We start from the raw sequence: 22,349 nt of genomic DNA on the forward strand, positions 1-22,349 counted from the left end.
TGTGATGTAAGAATATAAGAAATAACTATTATTCCCTAGAATGGTGTTGGGGATAATAATTCTTATTACTATTCCTACTGCTAACACACCCCAAAGGGCTAAAGCTTTGCTTTAGAATTAAGCCAGGAGTTGGAAAAACAATAGTCTTTTCCAATCCACCAGCTTGTCTCTTCCTGTTTTGATCTTCTTAGATGCTGTCAGTATCAAAATCCTCACTTTCTTGTCAAACCTTGAACTGAGGCTGCTGGAAGGGAGCTCTGCATGGCTGAGCTGGCCTGGCAGCCCTCAGCCCCCTGGCCTCCTGCTCCAGAGAGAGGAGTCTGGGTGCAAGGGGTGGGTAGCTGGCCCCATCCCGAACGAACCCAGGCCTCCAAAAGGTGCCCGGCAGCACAGATGACTGCTCGTCATGTCTGCAGACACTTTCTTGGTCTGCTCTGCAAGGCGCAGCTCCAGTCACACCAACCCTAGGGCCATCCCTGGAGAGATCTGAGCAAAAGTAAAATCCTGTCACTGGCTACACACATGCACATGCGCACACCCACACACAACCTCCCTATATCCTTCCATCCCCATGATCAGGAATTATCTTCCATGTTTTCAACCCTGAATCTTCAGCTGGAGACAAAGTGGCCCGGGAAGCAAGCAGCTCTGCACCTCCCTGCTGGGAGCCTTGCAGGTGAGCCTGGCACTCAACCTCAAAGGCCATCCCCAGCCAAGAGGAAGACATGGACACAAACGGCACTTTGTTTTCTTTCTAAACAGTACCTTTGCGAGCGTACAGAACAAAGCTAAACACAAATTCAGCCATCAAAGCTTTGTCAACAATTGGCCTTTCCCATTATATCAGACTTACACAAGTGGCCTTAAGTAAATAAAACCCTTACTTGCTTCTACCAGCATCTCCAACAGAAACATTGACTGAGCCACATGTGAAATTTTAAATTTTCTAGTAGCCACATTAAAATGAATAAAAGGTAATAGGTGAGATTACTTTTAATATTCTATATAATCCAATATATGCAAAATATTATCATTTCAACATGCAATCAACACAAATATAATTAATATAAATATAATATAACTAAATATAACTAACGAGAAATTCTACATAGTTTTTGTTTTTCATACTAATATCTGTAAGCTGCTGTGTAATCTACATTTACAGCACATCTCCATTCGGACCAGCCACACTGCAAGTACCCACAACCAAACACAGCCTTCAGTTGCTGCACTGGAAAGCAGTCTTAGCGTGCGGCAGGAGTTGGTCGGTGTTTCTCGCTGAGCGGTGCTCCATGGTATGGATATGCCAGCTTATTTAACCATTCCCCCACTGACAGACATCTGGGTTATTTACAGTTTTTGACCCTTATGAAGAAAGACTTTTGTTCCGAATATCTGAGTAAAAGTTTTTATGTGGATGATGTTTTGATTTCTCTTGGGTAAATTCTAGAAGCAAATCTAGAAGTAGAATTGCTGGGTCATAGGGCAGGCATGTTTTTAACTTTGAAAGAAACTGCCCAAATGTCCCATTTAAATTCCCACCAGCAATGTATGAAAAGTCCAGGCACTCCCCACCTTTGCCAACACTTGGTCCTTTTGATCTTAGCCCTGCTAGTGTGTGGAAAGTGGTATCTTTCCCCGATGACTCATGACGCTGAGCATATTTTCCTGTGGTTACTGCTTATTTCTGGTGCTTATTACTATCTCTTATTTGGTGAAATATTATTGAAATCTTTTTCCTTTTTTTTTTCCAGTAGGCTGCTTATCTTTTTTTTTCTTTTTATTATTGAATTGTAAGAGTTCTTAATATATTCTGAATACAAGTGCTTTGTCAGATAAATGCATTGTGAGTATTTTCCTTCAGTCCTTGCCTTGCCTTTCATTTTCTTAACGGTGTCTTTCAAAGAGCAGAAGTTTTCAATTTTGATAAAGTCTAATTTATCAAGTTTTTGGTTTACAGTTGGTGATGGTAGCACAACATTGTGAACATAATTAATAGCACTGGATCATATATTTGAATACGGTTAAAAAGGAAAATGGGGAAATTTTAGGTTATAAAAAATGTTACCAGAATAAAACTTAGAGGAAAAAAAAGGAACACTTTGCCCACCCCAAGGCCGTGAAGTTTTTTCTGTTTTCTTCTAAAGGTCTGAGAGCTCTCGCTCTTACGTGTGTCCCTGTCCACTCCGGCCGACTGCAGGGTGCGCGTGGCTGAGGCCCGGCTCCCAACGTCACGCGGCGCGTGCCTGTGGCCGTGCACTCCAGCGATGTCTGATTTAGGCTCCCGACAGGACAGAAGAGCACACCCGCCCCTTGGCTGAGTCCTCCAAGAGGAAGCTCCCCCTGCTCTGGCCTGTGCACCCCGCCAAGCCCTTCCCCGCAGGACCAGCGGGGCCTTGCCCAGACCTGGACCTCGGCCCCCAGCCGGCCCGGCAGCAAGGCAACCTGCAGTACCCGCGTCCTTCCCATCTCACCTGCTCAGCAGCTACCTCGGGGTGGAGTCCTCCTCCAGCAGACCCCGCCCATGGCTCCGACCTCTCACCAAGCGGTGGTGCCATCGTCCCTCCTCAGTGCTGATTCTGGTCAGAGGCCAGCCCTCCCCTGCAGCCTCCGGGACTGAACCCCCGCCACCCCCCAGGCAGCTGGCCCCTTCCTCCTCAAGCTGCCTGAGGCCCACGGTCCCCATCACAGCCACCCTCCACCCTGCCCAGTCTATCCCCATACCACTCTGTCCTCACCCAGAACACTCAACTGACTGACTAAGAGCCCTGCTCCCTGCAACCCCTGACCTCCTCTGGTGCCACAGTCTTCCGACCACTGTCCACTGGCCCCTCGCTGGGTCTCGCCAGCTACCCCCCCAACAATCTGCTCCTCTCCTGGAAGCATTCGCGGCCTCCCCACTCTCCGATCAGAATCTTCTAAACATGCCAGCCTTCGGCCCTCTGCCAGCTTCCCTCCCAGACAGATCAGAGAGGGCTTCTCTCCCTCTTGATGACCTCACAGGGTCTACCGTTCCAGATGCTTCCATCTCCTCCCAGAGCATGAGCCCCTCCTGCCTTCTCTACCTGCCCTGTCCAGCATGGCCCCGAGTGATCCCACCTGAGCTACAACCCTCTGCTGCACTCGCCCGGCCGTGAGACAAAGGGCTTTTCACATCAAAGTGGCTGCACATCACCAGCGGGGAGAGCGTGTCCAGCTGGTCTTTGGCATTTGGCAGGTTGCATCTTTGGCTTCTTGCTGTCATCTTCTTGCCCTTCACGGTCCATCATTGCCTTCCCTTTTCTGTCTGAGTTTCTGTGTCACTGGTTGCATTCCACAAACACCACAGAGCACCATCGCCTTGGGGTGAGCACAGCTCAGCTGTATGCCTAACTCTGCCACCCATTCTGACTTGGTCAGGGCCAGCTTGTGTGTGCAATACAAGTTCTTGAGGGAAAAATATCCTTCACGTAGTGTTCATTGGCTTTCTACTGTTCTTAGCACAGATGAGGTTCTTTTGCAGTCTGTCAATTACACAGGCTCTGGTAAGGAGCTCTTAGTATAAAAATCATAAAAGTGCTACAGGTACTTACTGATTTGCCTAAGAACCAGTAAAACTTTGGGCAGAAATTGGTTGGTACATGTGGACAATTTAGATCAGAGTTCCAGTTCTAGCTCCTTCCGGTGTGGGGAGCCAGGAATGACGGCGGGCACGAGCCCCGTGAGCAACCCTCTGCTGTCTTCGCACTGTCCCTGTAAGGACACCTACCTCACCTGGATGAGAGCTGCACCGGCTGAGCACGCACGAGGCCTCTTCGCTGACACCCGGTCTCTATGCTTTAGGGAGTTTCAAATCCCACCAGCCCCTCCCCTGTGTCTCCAGGTAAAGCCTGGGGAATGATCCAAATCTGCTGGTGGCTTGGCTAGCGCTTGGACCCCCAGCCCTCCACACCCACCACTTACCCGTACCAGTAGCGAGGGTCGCTGGGGATGCAGTGGTTCAGGTTCCGGTGGGCCAGAGCCTTCTTCTTGTTTAGGACAAACTCTTGGAGCTTCATTTTCACCTCAGTGCTGGCCACCGCACCTGCCAGGTAAGGAAAAGCAGAGAGATGGGTGATTCGTGGCTCTGTGGAGGCAAGGGTGGGGGCGCAACTGAGACGTGTGCTGGAAAACGGAAGAAAGAGAAGAAGACAATTGGATTCCAATTCAGGATGCTTCCGATAGCATGAAAGCTTTCTCCAAGAAAGGAGAAGGCAAGGAGGAGTTTTCACAAGAGGTGTCTCCCGGTCAAGACTTTTTCATGATTGCATTGTTTAAAATGCAGATCTAATCATCACAGAGGCATACTGTTAACCAACACAAAACCCACCGCTGAAGGACAATTTAATATTCTCACTAAAAGAGCAGCATGGTGGCTGCATTCTCGATGCAGCAAAAGAAGCGGCATCTAGCAGAGGGTTCTGTGCAAATTCAAGCCTGTGACCCGCCCTTGGCAGTGAAGGGAAAAGCCTGCTTCACGAGTCGGCGGGCTCAACACCCTTCGCAGACAATACAGCCCCGTTTTGTTTCCAAGAGTATGAAAGCAAGGCTGCTTTCCCTCTCAGCCCACAGCTACGTACCTAAGTAGAACGGATTTTACTAAATTGGACTTAAAGCATATGGAGTGCATGCAGTTTTCTTGTGGTGGCGGTGGTGGTTTTTCATAGTCCCATTAAAGAAAACTGGCAAATTGGAGAAACAGACACACACACACATGCCTAAACTCACTACCTAACACCAAACTTGTTGGCATTTAATGCATTTTCCACAGAGCTACTATCATATTATACAGCACTCTCACATCCCCACTTCCATTTCCTGTTGATAGTAATCAAACAGCATTTTTAATGGTTGAAAAACATTCACAAAGTGACTGAAACATAGTTTTAGGAGTTGTTGCCTGATTGGAGGGCACTTTTGGATTATTCCTTTTCTTTTTCTTTTTGCTACTGTAGGCCATGCTGTTATGTGTGAGTAGATTTACTTGCTTGGGAGAAGTTATCAGAATGACTACATCTAATGCAATGGATACTTCTGAAATCACTTCCCAAAAACGCAGTTCAGAGGGCGATGGGAACGCGGAACGGCAGCCAGCATCTAAGTGAGGAGAAAGCAGCCAGCAGAACAGTGAGACAGGCTGCAAAGGCAGAGGCCTCTTATGAAAACTCCTCCAAAAAGTCTGTAGAGAAGCACCCTCCCATCCGCAGCGGGCAGGGGGCAGAGGCCCCGAGTCACCCACGCACGGCGGGCAGGGGTCAGGCGCCCTGCTTCATTGCCCTCACCCAGGACTCCCACTGGTGACAACCGGGAGGCCGGTGGCCGCTCGCTGTCACACGTCGGGGACAGCCGTCACACAGGCATTTGTCTTCCTCTCGGGGTGTGCAGCCTCTCCTCCACTTCCTGTCCTCTGGCGGCTGTGTGGTGTCTGAGTGTGTGGGGGGGAGCTGTGGGCCCGTGATGTACGTGTACATTTCTTTCCATTTCAGCTGTATGGCTTTTTTATAATCATAGTTACACTGAGAGCTCTCATGTGATTGGTCTGACATGACTAAACCTCATAGTAAAACCATGAAGAGGTGACACCGGCCCCGAGTTGGAGCCAGAGGAAATGGAGGTGGGGTCTGTGTGGTTGCCGGGGGGTCCCCAGGCAGCAGCTGGCCCTGAAGCCCAGCTCCTGGCTCTCAGCCCTTCCACCGGTGCTTGTGCAAACACTTGTCAGTCTCTGTTTCCTTCTTAAATTGAGATTTCATTCTGATGCTCAAATGCTTAGTTTTATGAAGTCTATTCTAGTTTTTCTTTGGTAAGTTTTTTCCTATCTCCTGGAAGCTTTGGAATGGATCTTCCTTTCAGTGGTTTGATAAATAGCGGCTTGCAGCCCGTCTCGCTGTTCTGCTGGCTGCTTTCTCCTCATTTAGCTGCTGGCTGCCGTTCCTCGTCCACATCTCCCTCTGAACTGCGTTCTGGTGTAGGTTACGAGGGGCGGCTATGGTGCCCTGACAAACTGCTAACAAATTCTTAATATCGTGAGATAAATAATCTCGCCCTTGTCACCACGTGTGTGTCATCGAGCACAACTTGAGTTTCTGTTTGTTATGAACATGTCTGAGTTCTGTAGGGCAGAGTATTACTGCAGTTATTTCAAGATGGAATTTCAGACTCAGCGTGGGGCAAGCATCCACCAGCACTGAGCTCCCTGGGCAAACACAGTACCCCAAGGCTGCAACATGACGTGAAAAACGCCAAGAAATTGGCTGAGCTGATAAAAGCAAGACCAAGTTCTGAAAGGTTCGTTACGATGCACAGGCTTGTATCTCGATGCCACCCCAGGTCTCCAGAAACCTGACTGTTCAAGGAAGGAAAGCTCCCGCAGAGCTCCCTGGGCTCTGCTGGTGGAGGCGGCCGGTGCACCGCAAGGCGTGATGACGGCTCCACCGCCCCGCCAGGCAGCGTGGGCTCGGCCTCGATCGGCGGCTGCGAGCCCGGCAGGGAGGGCGCCCCGGGGGCCACAGGCCAGGACGTTGCACCTCCGCTCAGGACAGCGCCTCCCAGGCCCCTCGAACGGCACAAACTGGTGGACTCGAGTATGACTTCAAAACGTGTTTCACCTAATTGTCTTTCTGTCTGAAAGGGGTCTTGCCAGAAAATCACACTCAGAACTATTAATATCGACTTAAAACACTCCCAGACACACATGCAGTAAGCTAGTATCCCTAAAAGCCTGTCAACACCAGGAGCTAACGCTGAAGAAACCACATACACACACACGCGAAGCTGCCTAGGGGTCAATGTGATCAAGAGAAAGTCGCCCGCAGTCAGGGATAAAAAGCAGCACCGGTGCCACGCAAGAGGGAGTGGGCAGGAACACAGAGAGCAAATGGGAAAAGGGAAACGCAAATTGGCCAAACATACATAAAGTAAGTTCAACTTCACTGACAAAAGAGAGTTAACGTGAAACGAGTGGCTTTGATTTTTTTTGCCTCTTACAACTGACAGAGATGTTTGTGTTTTGTTTTGTTTAAATTGGCAACCCCAGTATTATTGGCAGTGGAGAGAAATGAGGTGGTTGTGTGGTGACGGTGACGATGGTGGTGACAGTGGTGACAATGGTGACAGTGGTGGCGATGGTGATGACTGATGGTGATGGTGGTGGTAGTGGTGATGGTGATGGTGGTGACAGTGGTGATGGTGGTGATGACGATGGTGATGGTGGTGACAGTGGTGACAATGGTGACAGTGGTGGCGATGGTGATGACTGATGGTGATGGTGGTGGTAGTGGTGATGGTGATGACTGATGGTGATGGTGGTGGTAGTGGTGATGGTGATGGTGGTGACAGTGGTGATGGTGGCGATGACGATGGTGATGGTGGTGACAGTGTCAGTGGTGACAATGAAGGTGGTGATGGTGACAATGAGGAGGGGAGGGCCTGGGGTGTGGCTTGGATGCCAGGCTGAGGAGATGCCCTTCAGAATCCTTCCTGGACTGCACTGTTGGGAGCAGCGGATGACACCAAACAAGGCCAGAAAGCAGAATTCTTAGAACATAAGATAAAGATGCCCCCCTAGAGTATCCAGCAAACCCAAACTGGGTGTTACCTAGCCTTACCATCTCAAAAAATGTTACCTAAAAATTAAAATTTAAAAAAAAAAAAAAAAAAGTAAAAAAATACAGGTTCCCAAGACATCGATGAGAACTATTGAGGTGGCTCCACTTTCACTTTGTAGGGGAGCAGGCCTCGCGGTGACGAAGAAAGAGCCTGTCTTCAGCTGGGCAGCACTGTGCCCAAGGCCCCATCACGGGCTCCTCAGCTCCCAGATGGGCAAGAGATCAGCAGGGAGGGAAAGAGAGGAGCTCAAAGGACAGGCCTGGACAGCAAGACGCAGGGACTGGAAAGCCACCCGCCCTGAGGAGACGCTGGCATCCCATCCCTGGTGGGGGTCGTGGTCCTTCCGAGCCATCCACTGGGCTGGGGACACAGGGGTCACCCTGTCCCTGTCTGGGCTGCAGTCGTTCCAAGCCATCCACTGGGCTGGGGATGCGGGTGTCACCCGGTCCTTTCTGGTATGCTTGCAGGACCCTCACAGGATGAAGTTTCTGCAGGGCTGAGGGGTCCCCAGGGAGGCTGCAGATACACATGGGCCCCTTGGCTGGCTCAAGGACACCAGAGGGGTCTTACCAGGCTCTCACTGAATTAAAGGAAAATAAAATGGCCTGGGAGGTTCCTTCCAGTTCTCAGTGAGCCTCCCTGTCTCCCTGATGTATCTGACAAAGTCGACTTTATGGGAGGTGGCAAAGGGGGACGAGGCCACAGGTGTGGTCCCTGCCCGGCACTGTTCCTGCCCCTGCTCCATGTGGGGGGCCGGGGGCGGCACTGGAACTCACAGCCTTGGCGCGGGTCTGGCCTGAAGGGACCCGAGGACGCCGAGCCACAGGTGGATACTTTCTTCCCCAGGCACAAGGGGAGTTTTCCTTCTTCGGACTCCACCAGGAGAGGATGAAAAACAACGGTGCTGCCCCGGAGCCCCACCCTGCCGCCCTGCTCATGTTACGTACTCATCTGCCAACAGATTTCCCCACTCTAAATGAAAGTTCGAGAAATAACACATGCAATAAATGTGCACCACATTTCTCTTAATTTTTCCTTTTTTTTTTTCTTTGTTCATGTTGATCATCATTCAGATTCATTCAGAAATTTTTCCAGGCATTCCCATGTCCAGCCCTGCTCCAGCTGATAGGGTTACAGAGGTGAATAAAGACCGAGTCCTTCCACATTAGGGGAGACAAAAACTAAAGGGTCAGCCAGGAAGGACCAGGCAGGGGTGCAGAGCAGTGACCCAGTGAGGACAGGGCAGGTGGGGGGTGGAGTCCAGGGGCAGCTGGCGCTGAGCCGGCCCACAGCCAAGTCCCAAGCAGCCCGATGGCACCACTGGACATGGTTCCTCCAAATGACAAGCCTGCGTCGCTGCCCAGAGCTCGGCTTCTGCCTGCGTTGGAACCCTTTCCTTGTGGCCCCCTCTGGGGAAGGCCCGTGTGCACCCTTACGCCCCAGCCTGCAGGGACATCCCAAATAAAGGGGGCGGCTTGCCCCAGGTGACAGCACCTGCGTCTCCACCCGGCGGTGCCTGAGGGTGAGCTGAGAGCCCACGGACCACACAGGTGCAGGTGCCCAGAGGCCCAAGATGGCCATCTCTGATTTTACTTTAAAAGACAGTATATCTTTGAGTCCCAAACAGTTAACCCAAATAAAAACGCATCTGACTAGAGATCATGTTTCTTGCTAAATGAGATCAAAACTGCCAAAAATTCTAAGAATTTACTGTCATATTAAATTAAGATCATTATTTGGTATCAATAAATAAAAGAAAATTGTAGAATTACTCAAAATAAAAAATACAATAAATGTGTACAAATTTAATAAAACTTTTTATTAAATATTCAAAAAGAAATCCATTTAAAAACTGAATAACAGAGGCTTTGCACTGCATTTTTAAAAGTTTGAAAACAGGTAATGCTCAATGCCATTTGCATGGCCCCCCAGACGCCTTGGGGTGGGTGTCCACAAGCCCCCGTCACGGGTGAGGGCGCCGGGCTGTGCACAGGACCCTGCCAGGCCTGTCTGGGTGCCATGAGCCACACTGAGGATTGTGAAGTCCCAAGTGGGCCAAGCACCCAGACAGTGCAGCTTATTATTCATGATGGATCCCAGCCCCCCAAATCTGCAGAGGAAAACTGTGGGGGCTGTGGCTCAGGACAAGGTAGGGGAGGCAGGTGGCACGCCCAAACTCCAGGGAAGCTGACTTGGAAACAGTCTAACATGTGTTCTGAAGTAAAATCTTTTTATGCTTTGTGGACCTTAAAATGGCATTTTACTGAAAAGATTTTAGTAAACAGTGAGGAACTAATTCAGACCTAGTTGCTTTTTAGCAATTTGAGGAAAAACGGTATTTGTTGGTTAGCTGGGGCACAAATCAACTAGCTGATAAACAAAAACTATTTTCCCTACTCAAGAAAAGGCATACATAAGAAACGTGTTGAAGCACATGCAGAGCACAGGTGGAAGGGAACAGGGCCCGAGTGGGGGCGGTGTGAGCAGCCTCAGAGGGCCCTGGGTCCGAGGCACGCAGTCCGCACTGAAGCGTCATCAGCTGCGAGATGGACGTCTGTTGAAGCCCTTCTCCCAGGACTCCTGTGAGGACACCTGCTGTCTACAGAGGCAGCCCACTGAAGTGGAAAGCAGCACCCCAATTCTAGGGTGTACATGGCAGGCCCTGGAGCCTCTCTGATATTTGGATTCCTGGCACAGGGAGCTGGCAAGTCACCCAGACTGGCTGTTCTCAACCCTGGCTGCATGTAAAATTCCCCAGGGAGTTTCAGAAATGAAGAGGCTGATGCCAGGGTCCAGTCCGGGGACTCTGTGGCTCAGGTGCAGCCCGCACAGAGGACCACTGCTCCCTGTGGCCACCGGTGAAAGCCTGGGTCAAGAGCTCTGCTTTCCATGCGTCAATCACGTGTGGCCGGCACCCTGCCTGAGCCCTCAGGGGAGAGGACAGGGAGCAATCCGTAAATACAAGACCAGCAACTGGGTGCCGACCAGACGTGGGCATGGAAGCAGCGTGTCATCTGGGCCAGCAGAACGGGCATTAGAAAGTGGCAAGTGGACTGTCCAGCGTGTCACACCTGACCCCCAGAGTCCCACCCTATCCTCAGTCATCCCCTGGATGCAGCCAACCCAGAGCTACCCCTCAGCTTCTCCTGAGGCTGCCGGGGGTCACCTCCGTGTCCCTGAGCCTGTGGGCCTCACCCCGGGCACCACGACAAGGCGTGCCCGGGAGAACTGGCGTCTGCTGTCACATCATGTGCACATTCTGGATCATCTGGCTGGGAGTGAAAACCCTCCTTGTACTTTCCATGTTGCAATTCAAGCAAAGTGAAAATAAACTGAAAATATTGTTATTACATCAAGAGCAAAATGCTGCAACAACTGATGGCTGCGAAGCTGTTAATTATATGAACAAAAGCAATTACTAGGAACTTACAAATTGTAAACAGAGAAATAAATCGAAAACTAAGAGAGTACATTAGCTGCATACTTTTAGGGCAGATATATCCTTTTTGAACCAGCAAATACTTACAAAAATGTAAAAAATAACTTAGAGATAATAATAAGGATTAAATTATGTTCTAATCTTAATTTCTGTAGAACTGTTTGGTATAATTGCATGCATTACATTAAAAATAAATTTAAGAATAACATTTATTTCAGAGTTATTTAATTATATTTAGACCATAAGAACTTCAAGAAAACTAGTCCCATTAGGAAATTCTTCAAATATAATGAAGATTAATTAAAGGTAAAATGTCAGTTTTGCAACCTCAAAATGGCATAAGGAAAACAGATCCCCAAACCAAACCATATCCTTTCACTGCTGACATAACCACGACTATAAAGAGCATAAAGAAAAGTAGAACATGGGAAGGGAAAACAGAGGTACTCTAAAAACAACTTCAGGATTTGAGCTTCTGCTACTGGCAAACTAGGTAACTCAGACTAAACCTACGAAGAATGACTGGAAGACCTGGACAAAACCCCAACGTTGTCTACTGGAAGACCCTGGGGAGCCACTGTGGCGTGATGAGTGACATGCCATGGCTGGAGGGGAGGCGGAGCCCAGGGAGCTGGGCCCAGCACGTGGGCCGTCTGCTCCAAGGGGATAGGCAGATCCAGAACGCGGGGCTGTCTGCTCCGAGGAGCACCTGGTGACCTGAGGACAGGTGGCCGAATCTTTCCATGGACTCTCCAGGCCAGGGCCCCTGAGAAAAGGGCCTGCAGACCCATAGGGCTACACCTCAAGAGAAAGGGACCCTCAGAGGGCCTCAAGTCCAGCTCTGAACTGTTTCAAAACCCGACTGGATTAGGGTGCTGAGGGATCCGTAATGACCCTGATCAGAGCCAGGCATAAACCCAATCTCAGGAATGCATCACCACCATATCACCTCCACCACAAAGGTGGGCACCTGTTCTAAGACATCCAGGCAGGTGGGGACCAAAACTCAGGAGGACAGCAGACAGGAGAAATACAGCTACAGGCCAGATCACGGAACTGTCAGTGACAGATTTTAAAAGAAATGCAGAGAGGAATGCAGAGAGAAAGAAGATTGAGAATTCTACGAGGGAAAACTATGAAAATTCTAGAATAGAAAAGAATATAAACTGAAAATTCATTGGAGGAGTTTAACTGCAGATTATTTCACAGTTGAGGAACAAATTAATTACTTGGTGATAGACTAGAAAATACCCACAATGAAGAAAAAGAAAGAAAAGGAAGAAAATACACAGAAATATAAGAAACTAAATGTATATAAATGATCTAACCTAGGTATAAATTAAGCACCACATGTAGAGGAAGAAGAAATTGAGCAGAAGCAATATTTGCTGAAATGAAGGCTATTATGAAAAGTATAAAAACCCCACATATTTATCTGAATCCCAAGTAGGATAAATGAAAATAAAAAGAAAGAAAGAGGAAAAATAGTTTACCTCATCGGAGCAAAACTTCTGAAAACCAAAGGAAAAAGAGATTAAAAGTAGCCGGAGAAAGGCAGATTATCTCCAAAGGAGTAAAAATAGGAATGCTAGCTGACGTTTTTAGAGATTAATAATGGAAGCCAGAAGACAATGGAATGGTATCTAGAAAGTGCTGAAAGAAAAGAGATACAAACCCAGAATCCTGCACTCGGAAAGGATATTCTTCAAAGATTGATATTTCAAACAAAAATGGGGCAAATAATACATCACCATTGGACAACATTTAAATGAATAATGATCTTGCATGTGGGAGAATAAATGAATGTCAACCATGCAGAGTGTTGAAAAGGGGATGGTATTGGGGAAAAAATATAATCAAAGCAAACTGAAGTCTATGGTCAAATAGTAACATTGCAATATGCTTCCATTAAATGTAACAAAGGCAATAAAATAAAGTAAAATAAATAAAAAAATTAAATAAAATGAATAATGAATGACAATCATCCTAGATGAAGTTCAGACATGCAAAAAAAGGAATTAAATGTGTGAATAAATCTAAATGAATACTGAATATATAAAACAGTAGTAACAATGTCTGTGAGTTTTAAATGCAAATAGAGAGTTAAATACAGGCCAAAATAATACAGAAATTGAGAGTTACTGTTCTCTGGGAACAAGCAGTTAAGTACTAATGTAGATTAGACTTTGATAAGTTAAAGATGCTGGTTATAAGCCTAAGGGTAACTGCTAAAAGTATGGTAAGTAAAAAAATAACTACCAAAATGGTAGAAAAGGAAAAATATAACATTAAGAAAATAAATGAAAAGGAAGCAAAACAGGAAAAGGAAATTAAAATAGTTGAGATAATTAGAATGCATACACTACAATGATAGACTGAGTACAGTTAACAATAATTACATTAAATGTGAATGGACTAAACACTCCAATTAGACAAAGATTGTCAGACTACATATTGAAACTTGTGGGATACAGTTAAAGTTGTATTTAGAGAGATATTTATAGTTATAAATGCATAATTTAAAAAGAAGATTAAAAATCAATTATCTAAGCATCTGTTTCAAAAAGTTGGAAAAAGAACCCAAGAAAAACAGAAGAAAAAACTTAATGAAATGGAAAACAAATATTCAATAGAGATCATCAATAAAGCCAAAAGCTAGTTCTTTGAAAAGATATTAAAATTCACAAACCTCTGGGGAGACTGACCAAGACAAACAGAAGAATCTAGAGAAAACACAAATAACCAATATCAAGAATGAAAAAGGGGACCATACTATAGCTTTTACAGACATCAAAAAGATCAGAAAATGATATGCCCAAAATAACACTATGCCAATCAATTCCAAAATGAATTAGAAATACATAAATTTCTGGAAAAATAAAACTTACCTAAATTTAACTTAGGAAAAAAATCTATAAACTATTTAAGAAATTGAATCTGCAATTTAAAACCTTTGCACAAAATAAACCTTAGGCCCAGATGGCTTTAATAGTCCATTTCACAGAACATCTAAGTAAGAAATAATACCAGTGTTGAGCAAGTTGTCAGAGAATACAAGAAGGAATACACTCAAATTATTCTGAGGCCAGTGAAGCAGTGATCCCAAAACCTGACACAGAACGTACAAGAAAGGAAAAGTGCAGTACATCTCTATCATGTACGTGAATGTACATGTACAAAATAAATATTTGAAAATCAAAGTGTGTACAACATAAAAAAGATAATGATTCATGACACAGCTTATTGGGATTATTCTAGAAATACAAGTTAGACTTTATGTTCAAATAAATTTACGTAATTAACCACATTGACAGAATAAAGCAGAAAATCAGATCACCATTTCAATAAATGCTGAAAACAGCACCTGTATTAGTTAGGGTTCTCTAGGGAAACAGAATCAATGAAAGGTATCTATGACTATAAAATTTATAAAAGTGACTCACGCAACTGTGGGTGTGCACGAGTCCAAATTCTGTGAAGGGCAGTTCAGGTCCACCCAGGGCCTGTGGGTGTGAGCCCACCTGTCAACAGGCCCTTGGGCGAGGAGGCCTTCAGGCCATGCAGCAGACATCCTCAAGGCAGAGGAAACTGGACACGGCAGGAGAAGCCACGGTGAGCAGCCAGAAGCTGGAATTCAGCGAACCCGGAGGACCAAGGAGAGGATGCTGCCATGTGAGCAGAAAAGCCGAGGACTGCCAGCAGCCAGCCCGGAACGCGACACTCTTTAGGGGAAAGCATCGCCTCGCTGATGCCTGAATTTTGGACTTTTCCAACCTCACAACTGTGACCCCATGAAGTCCCATCGTTTAAGCCAACCTGTTGTATGGTATTTGTTTCAGCAGCTGGGAAACTAAAACAGGCTTGAAATAAATCTACCAAAATGTCTGAAAGGCTCCTGCACATAAAATACATTATTGATAAAAATTAACAGAAGACACAAATATTTAAGACCAGGAATAAGTGATGTAAAAATATCAAGTCTTCCCAATTTGATCCACTGAGGCAATACAATAATGAACAACACCCCAGGAATATTTGGGGAACATTAACAGCCACTTCTAAATTTTAAATGAAAAAACAAAGTGCTGAGAACAGACAAGGTAGTCGTGATAAGGAGTGGAAGGACTGTATCACTTCCCCTTTTACCAGCAAGAGTGGGAAGATTTACCTAGGGGCACAAGATTATTTTAAAGCTATGACAAGGAAACTGTGTTGTACTGTGCAAGGATAGAAGAGAGAAAACCATAACAAGGCACGGAGAGCAGGGCGAGGCACACAGGAGGGACACCCTGACTCAGGCTGGCATGGGGAGAGACGCCAACACTGAACCCCTGCTTCACACCAGGCACAAGTCAGTTCCTCGCAGAATGTAAAAGCTAAATGGGAAAGGAAATAACTCAGCTTCTAGTAGTTAATAAAGGAGAATATATTCAAGATTTTGGAGTAGGGAAAGATTTAAACAGGACGCAAAAAGCACATAAAGGGAAAGACTGATCAATTAGTCTACACTAGAACTGAGAACTTCTGTTCTTGAAAAGGCAATGTACAGAGTGGAAGAAGATCTCTGTAACATATAGAACTGACAAAAAGCTTGACTCCAGAATATATAAAGAACAATTCCAAATCAAGAAAAATGCAGACAATTCATCACAAAAATGGGCAAGAGACCAAAAGGCCCTTCATCAACAAGAGCTATCCATTTGTCCAAGAAGCATAGGAAAATATGCTGAACCTCACGGGTAATTGGAGAAATGCAACTAAAGCCACAAGGAGCTACTGCTACACAGCTAAAGTTAAAATGTTGGACAATAACAAGTGCAGGCAAGGCTACGGAGCAACAGGAACACCCAGACACAGCTGGTGGAAGCAGAAGTTGCCACAGCGACATCGGAAACTCTGGTCTTGTGTGTTAAAGCACACGAGCCATTCCACTGCACATCTGCCACATGCACCAAGAGACACATGCAGGAATGTGTGTCGCAGCATTATTTCAAAACCTCTGATTAGGAAACAACCCAAATATCTATCAACCATAGAATGAATTAAATAGAGCGGTATATTAAAACATGGAACACCATTCAGCAAAAAAAAAATGGATGAACTCCTGCCACACAGAATGACCGGATGGATTTCACAAGTGTTAACGTAGAATGAAAGAAACAAAGTGCAAAAAACGACATATTAATGGTTCCATTTATAAATATTTTTAAAGCATGCAAACAATCTTCATCTTTTGAGACAGATCTTCGGGAAGGAGGAAGGGGGTAGAGACTGGAGGGGAACGAGGGGCTCTGGAGGCTGGTCATGGTCTCATGCTGGGGGAAGCTTCACGAGGGGAGTGAGACACCAGTGTGGCCTTTGTGAAACGGCCCCTTGACCCCCTGTAGGCTGGAGGGTGTGCGCTTTCCGTGTGCACGGCACAGGGTGGCACAGGACTTGAAAGCAACTTCGAGTAACACATTTTCAAGAATGCTTTAAGAATATAACCTCTTATGCTGCTGTGCCTATGTGGATTACAATTTAAAACAGCTTGTTAAAATCAGCAGTTGAAGATAAAGGATTCCTTAGGTTAGTCCATGTTCTGGACTTTAATCACAAAGCGGCTCGTGTGAAGGAGAAGCACTTCCCTGGCCGATGGGTCACTTGTGCACTGAGAAGTGGGGACAGCCGAAGGAAGTGGCTGCTCATGTCCATCGCGAGTATCGGAGTGTGACTGCAGAAGCCACATGGGCTGAATTAAAAATCTAGCACTGAAAATGCAGAAAAGTCTTGTGATCTTCATTTCCACATCTGCTCCTTCGACAGCCTCTCTCTTCTCAGACTACATCAGCAACACCATCCTAGGGCACGAGATGAGGATCCTAGAGCTGCACCTTCAAGCCTCACCTAGACTCTGCAGCCTCAGGCCTCCTGCTCCTTACATGGTGCAGTCACCTTCGTCTCCCTCCTAGACGGCAGGGACGGAGTCCTACTAGCCCTGCCCCCTCGAATGCAGCCTCCAGGGAGTTCCCTCAAAGGTGACAGTCAGATCCCATGAGCCCCTGCCCCCTGGATCCTCCCCATCTCCACGGCCGCTTCACCCAGGTCCTTCCTGATGTTCCTGGAGAGGGCCGAGCACAGCCCTCCTCCCTTCCTCTGCTTCCTGCCCCCTATCTCCCTCCGCGTGGGAAGGTTCCTCCCAGGATGCGCTTGTCTCACACCTCAATTCCTGCCTCCTGGGCCTCAACCCCTCCTGGATGAAATGTAAATCTGTGCAACCACTTTGGAACACAGTGTGGCATTATCTAGGGGGACGGACTTTCAATGTGTCCACTTGGCTAGGCTATGATCCCCAATTACTCAATCAAAAACTAATCCAGGGGCTGCCATGAAGGTATGCTGCAGATGTGATTCAGGTGCAAACATGGTTCAAGTTACTTTAAGGGTAGTGGTCCTGGACCATGTGGGTGGGCCTGACCTGTTAGCTGAGAAGCCCTAGGAGCTGAGGCTCCTCTGCAGGAGAACATATTCTGTCTGTGGACTGCACTTCAGCCCCCACTCCACCCCACCCCGGCACAAGAAAGCTCTAGCCGCCCTTCCTGCCAGCCTGCCCCTCGGACTGGGGCTTGCCTGGCCTGTTCCCACAATCACGGAAGCCGATTCTCTGCAATGAGCCTCTTACTCTCTGTGTCCTCCGGGTTCTGCCTCGCTGGGGGATCCCAAGAGGCACATCTGACAAAGCTGGCAACACGCAGCCCTGGGACCTCACCCATACCCTGCTGGGAAGGCAGCACAGAGATGCAGGAGCACACCCCAGCATGCGGCTTGCTAACACCCAAAGCTGGGAGCAAACCAAACAGCAAACAGCAGGAGAAGAGATGAGGAGATTGTGAAAATAAATGAATCACATTACACACAGCCGTGTTACAATATTGATGAACACCAGAAACAAAAAATGAGTTAAATAGTAAGCTGCAAAAGAATACATGTTGTTTAAGCCTGTTAACATAAAGTTAAAAGACATATAAAGTAAACAATATATTGTTTTTGGATGCAAAGATGATAAAACCATAATGGAACTTAGGAATAAGGAACCCAACACCACGGCTGGTGGGTACCTCCAAGAGGGAGGGCAGACGTCGAGACCAGGAAGGGGACGCACAGATAACTACTGAGGGCACGGGGCGGCCTTCTCAAATGCTAAGGGAGGGACAAAGCGTTCTTTATGACCCTGTATGCCTTCTGCCTACTTTCATATCTACTCAATACTAAGAATTTTGAAGAATGACGTTTTCAAAACCTGAAAGAATAAGTTGAAAATATTTTACTAGGAAATGCTGGAAGCCACAGATAACTATAAAATGCCTCTCACTAAACTATGTGGAAGGATTCGGGGAAGAGCATAAACCCACACACTTCTAGCCCGTGAATTCCAGAGCACAGGTGGAGACAGGGAGCCGTGACCTTGCGGCCCTGGGTGAGGGAGCCACTGCAGGTTCCGGCTCTGGCTTGGGCAGACTTGCTCTGCAGGCGAAGTCACTGGTGCGCCTGCAAGTCCCCTGCCCTTGGATGAAAGGAGCGTGCAAAAGACTAAATACTAGAGGAGTAAATGGCCCCTCCACTCATTTGGACAAAATCCTGTGACCTGAGGGAAATCTACATCTTGACTTATTTTCAGCCTTACAATGGAACAGACAATTTCAATCAGGCACGGAAGTCTTTGGCAAGAAAGTGACAGAAGACGACTGGCATGCATGGATGCAGAGCCTATGAACGTACACTTGCTCTGCTCACTGGGCCCTGGGTGTGTCATTCAAACAAGTTGTTAATGAAAAGAAACACAGACACACGCTGAGCGAAGTGTTCTTTGCATCAAAACCTGGGAGGAGCAGTGAACTTAGTGTAAACTATGGACTATACTTAATAGCACACTTATAATAATATTCTTTCATCAGTTGTAACAAACATACTGCAGTTATGTCAAGTGTTAATAATAGGAGATATATATATGGGAAATCTGTATTTTCTGCATGATTTTTCTGTAAACCTACAACTTCTCTAATTTAAAAAACCGAAAACAAAACACCTGGGAGGGATGCTTGGAGCAGCCTTGGCCGGCAGAGGATGGAGGATGCGCCCAGGGCTAAGACCTGATGCGCCGACTTCTGTCCTCACCGTGTCCGAGCCTAGGCACTCTTCACCCCACAGCTCAGGGTCAGCAGGGGGCTGGCCACCTCTACCCCCACAGACACATCTCTCTAACTGCCCGCAGGGGAAAGACGGCAGATGGCACAGGCTCTGGCTAGTCAAGTCAGGCCGTTCCTTAGGTGGCAACAGATGGCACCAGTTGCTGGGTACACAGGGCCAGCAATATGTAAGTAAAGCTGGAGGTCAGAAGAGCAAACCTGAAAACCTAGCTCTCGGTCATGTGTAGCTGTGCCTCCTCTGCAGCTATGGGCTCGTCCTACACGCTACCTCCAGGTTTTCACAATACACTCTCAGTAGAAAAGACTGAAAACTTTAGGACAAAACTCACAGATGAAATTCCCCTTACATCTGATATGCTTTATGGTTTAAAAATTTTTTTAAATCCCTTAGGAATTCTGCCAAATATTCTTTAAAAACCTTACATCAAACCGAGAGTCCACACTGAACATCCCTTGTGTTACTGTTCACTGGACTCCTGCAGGCCCTGTGAAGGGACCCTGTGGGCGACTGCTCGCTGCGGACACGCACAGTGCTCGCTGCCGTCACGTGTAGGGCGGCTGACGCTTCCGCGCCAGGGGGGACGGTCCTGCTCCCGGCCACTGCTCTGGGAAGCAGCAGCACCGTGCAGAGGGCTGGCCCCCGCGCGAGGTGGCCTCCTGCGCACACTTACTCTCTTTCCCTTTCTCCTTGTTCTTCAGCTGCTGCAGCTTCTGCTCCCGGTGCTGCTTCTCCAGCTCCTGCTCCTGGCGGTGCCGCTCCAGCTTGCGCTGATGCTCCAGCAGCTCCTGCTGATGCTTCATGGCCAGCATCTCCTGCTGCTGCTGTGAGCAGGGAGGGGGAGACAGAGAAGGTCAGCACTTCGGCTCTAAGTGAAAAGGCAAAAACAGACCCGCGAGGAAAGCAGCGCAGGATGCTCACGTCCCCGCTCCGAACGGCGGGTGCCAGGAGAGTGCCAGGCCCTGTCCCGGCATGAGAGCAGGCGCCACTGCCCAAGGCCCCAGGCGTCACCCCACCTTTCACACATTAAAACTGAAAAGAAAAACCATGCAATTTGTTACACAGAAAGTACATACGGGTATTAATACAATCTTGCAATTTGGGAACACCTTTTTGAGAATGACACAAAAGACAGTGTGAAATGGCATGACCACTTTGGGAAACTGGCCTTTTCTTATAAAGTCAAACACACCCTAAGTTAAACTACCCTAAAACCCAGCAACTCCACTCCAGGGTATTTACCCAAGAGACAGGAAAACACCTGCCTACAACAAGGGCTGTACATGAATGTGCACGGCATCTCTGTTCCAAAAGCCCCAAGTGGACATGACCCAAATGTCCTCAGCAGGTGAACATGGGAACAGAGCAACTCAGCAATGAGACAGAGTAGACCCCAGACAGTCAGAGAACATGAATGAGCTGCAAGACAAGCAAGATGAGAATGTCCAGTGTTGGAAGGAGTGTGGAAAAGGGTACAGAAGAAGAGTCACGGCATACGGTTTCATTAATGTGATGTTCTATCTAGGGTATCATCTGTGATGACAAAAATCAGAAGGAGGAAGGTGGCCTCTGAGGGTGTGGTGGGAGGACTGAGAGACAGAGGGCACTTCTTGGGGTGATGGGATTACTGCATACCTCCTTGGGATGGTGTCTACATGGTGTACACAGAGTCAAACACACTGAACCATACACTTCATAGCTAAACACTTTGTTGTATATAAATTACATCTCGAATTTTCAGAAATGATAGTTGAATACATACAAACTTTAAATGTCTTTATGATTAATAGTACTATAAACAAAATAAATGCAAATGTTATTGAGGAAAAAAAAGTTATTTGTAGTCAAACATCATTGTGACTGTTCCTATCAGAAAAGATGGAAAAGGACAAAGAACCCCGATGCTGACAAGGGTGTGGGGAAAGGGCATAATCAATGGGACACCCCGAGAGTAGTCCTTAGGGCAGCTTGATCGTGGCCTCTGCTTAAGCTCCTGCTTTACGGGCTCTGCGATGCGCCCCAACTGCCCCCCAGCCAGGCCCTGCTACCCCACCACCCACAAGACTGCGCTCCTCCTTCCCGGCCGTGCCAATGTCCCCTGGACTTTCCAAAGAGCCACCTGGCCAACTCTTGGTGACTCTGGGGCCCCTGTGCGAGCCGCCCTCCGTCCACCCCCACTCCCAGCCCCACCCCAGTCTTGGAGATGTGAGAACAGGGCCTGCCCGGCCTCCCGCCCCCCGGGAGGGGCCATATCTCCCTCGGCCCTACTGTGGGCCTACCACACGCCTCTACCCCTGTGCCCTAAGAGTCTATCCACGTCACGGAGGAAGTCAGCCATAGTTTTCCTTGCTGGGTCACTTCATTTTTTGTTTCTCTCCTACCAACAGAGGCCAGGGACCTGGTCTTGCCCCAGTGGTGGGCCCAGAGGGAGCCGTAAAGCACATGTGGAAGGAGAGGGGTGCTGGGAGGAAGGTGACTCAGCAGGCAATCTGGCAAGAAAACCTCTGCAGCCACAGAATTTCTACTGATGAACTTTAATAAACAAGCATCACACCCCTGGCCCCAAGCATGAATAAATCAAAATGTCCAACAACAGGGTACTGAAAAAGCATCATTCCAGTCACAGACAGACAGACAATGAGCAATGGGGCGATAATCAAGAGGGTGTGATTATTACATTTCCAAGAGAGAAACTGAGGCACAGCGAGACTAAGGAGCCTAGCAGGGTTAAATGGAGGGTCAGGGGTGCCAAGCCACCTGGGCCAGCTGAGTTGTGCTTTCGACCAATGGGCCGAGCTGCCTCTAAGATGAGGCTCAGGTAATGGGGTGATGTAAGGGACGAGGGGGAGGAAGTGTGATCCGGGCGAGGCACCCCATCCAACTGTGAGTCTCAGCTGGACATGCTCCACCACGCGTGTGCACGCCCTGCATCTCAGGGGCACGGGGGATGTGCTCCACCATGTGTGTGCACGCCCTGCACCTCAGGTGGGCACAGGGAACACGCTCCACTACATGTGTGCACGCCCTGCATGTTAGAGAGGCACAGGGGACACGCTCCACCACACGCGTGCATGCCCTGCACTTCAGAGGGACATGGGGGGTG

At 47.8% G+C, this 22,349-nt stretch overlaps 1 protein-coding gene across 7 annotated transcripts in view; it reads right to left on the bottom strand.

Annotated features, from left to right (window-relative positions):
* The window catches only part of HDAC4 (histone deacetylase 4), a 367,147-nt gene that overhangs the window by 101,731 nt on the left and 243,067 nt on the right, over nucleotides 1–22,349 (bottom strand). For 4 of the 7 annotated variants that reach the window (XM_037849278.1, XM_037849275.1, XM_037849276.1 and 1 more), the window contains exons 5-6: nucleotides 19,920–20,070; nucleotides 3,943–4,063 (exon numbers count right to left, since the gene is read on the bottom strand). In XM_037849278.1, the coding sequence (XP_037705206.1) occupies nucleotides 3,943–4,063; nucleotides 19,920–20,070 (272 nt within the window). The remainder of the gene's footprint in view (nucleotides 1–3,942; nucleotides 4,064–19,919; nucleotides 20,071–22,349) is intronic. The other 3 variants (XM_037849277.1, XM_037849273.1, XM_037849274.1) reach the window with 2 other exon arrangements.

This window comes from Choloepus didactylus, chromosome 9 (assembly GCF_015220235.1).
Source record: "Choloepus didactylus isolate mChoDid1 chromosome 9, mChoDid1.pri, whole genome shotgun sequence".
Taxonomy (NCBI): domain Eukaryota; kingdom Metazoa; phylum Chordata; class Mammalia; order Pilosa; family Megalonychidae; genus Choloepus; species Choloepus didactylus.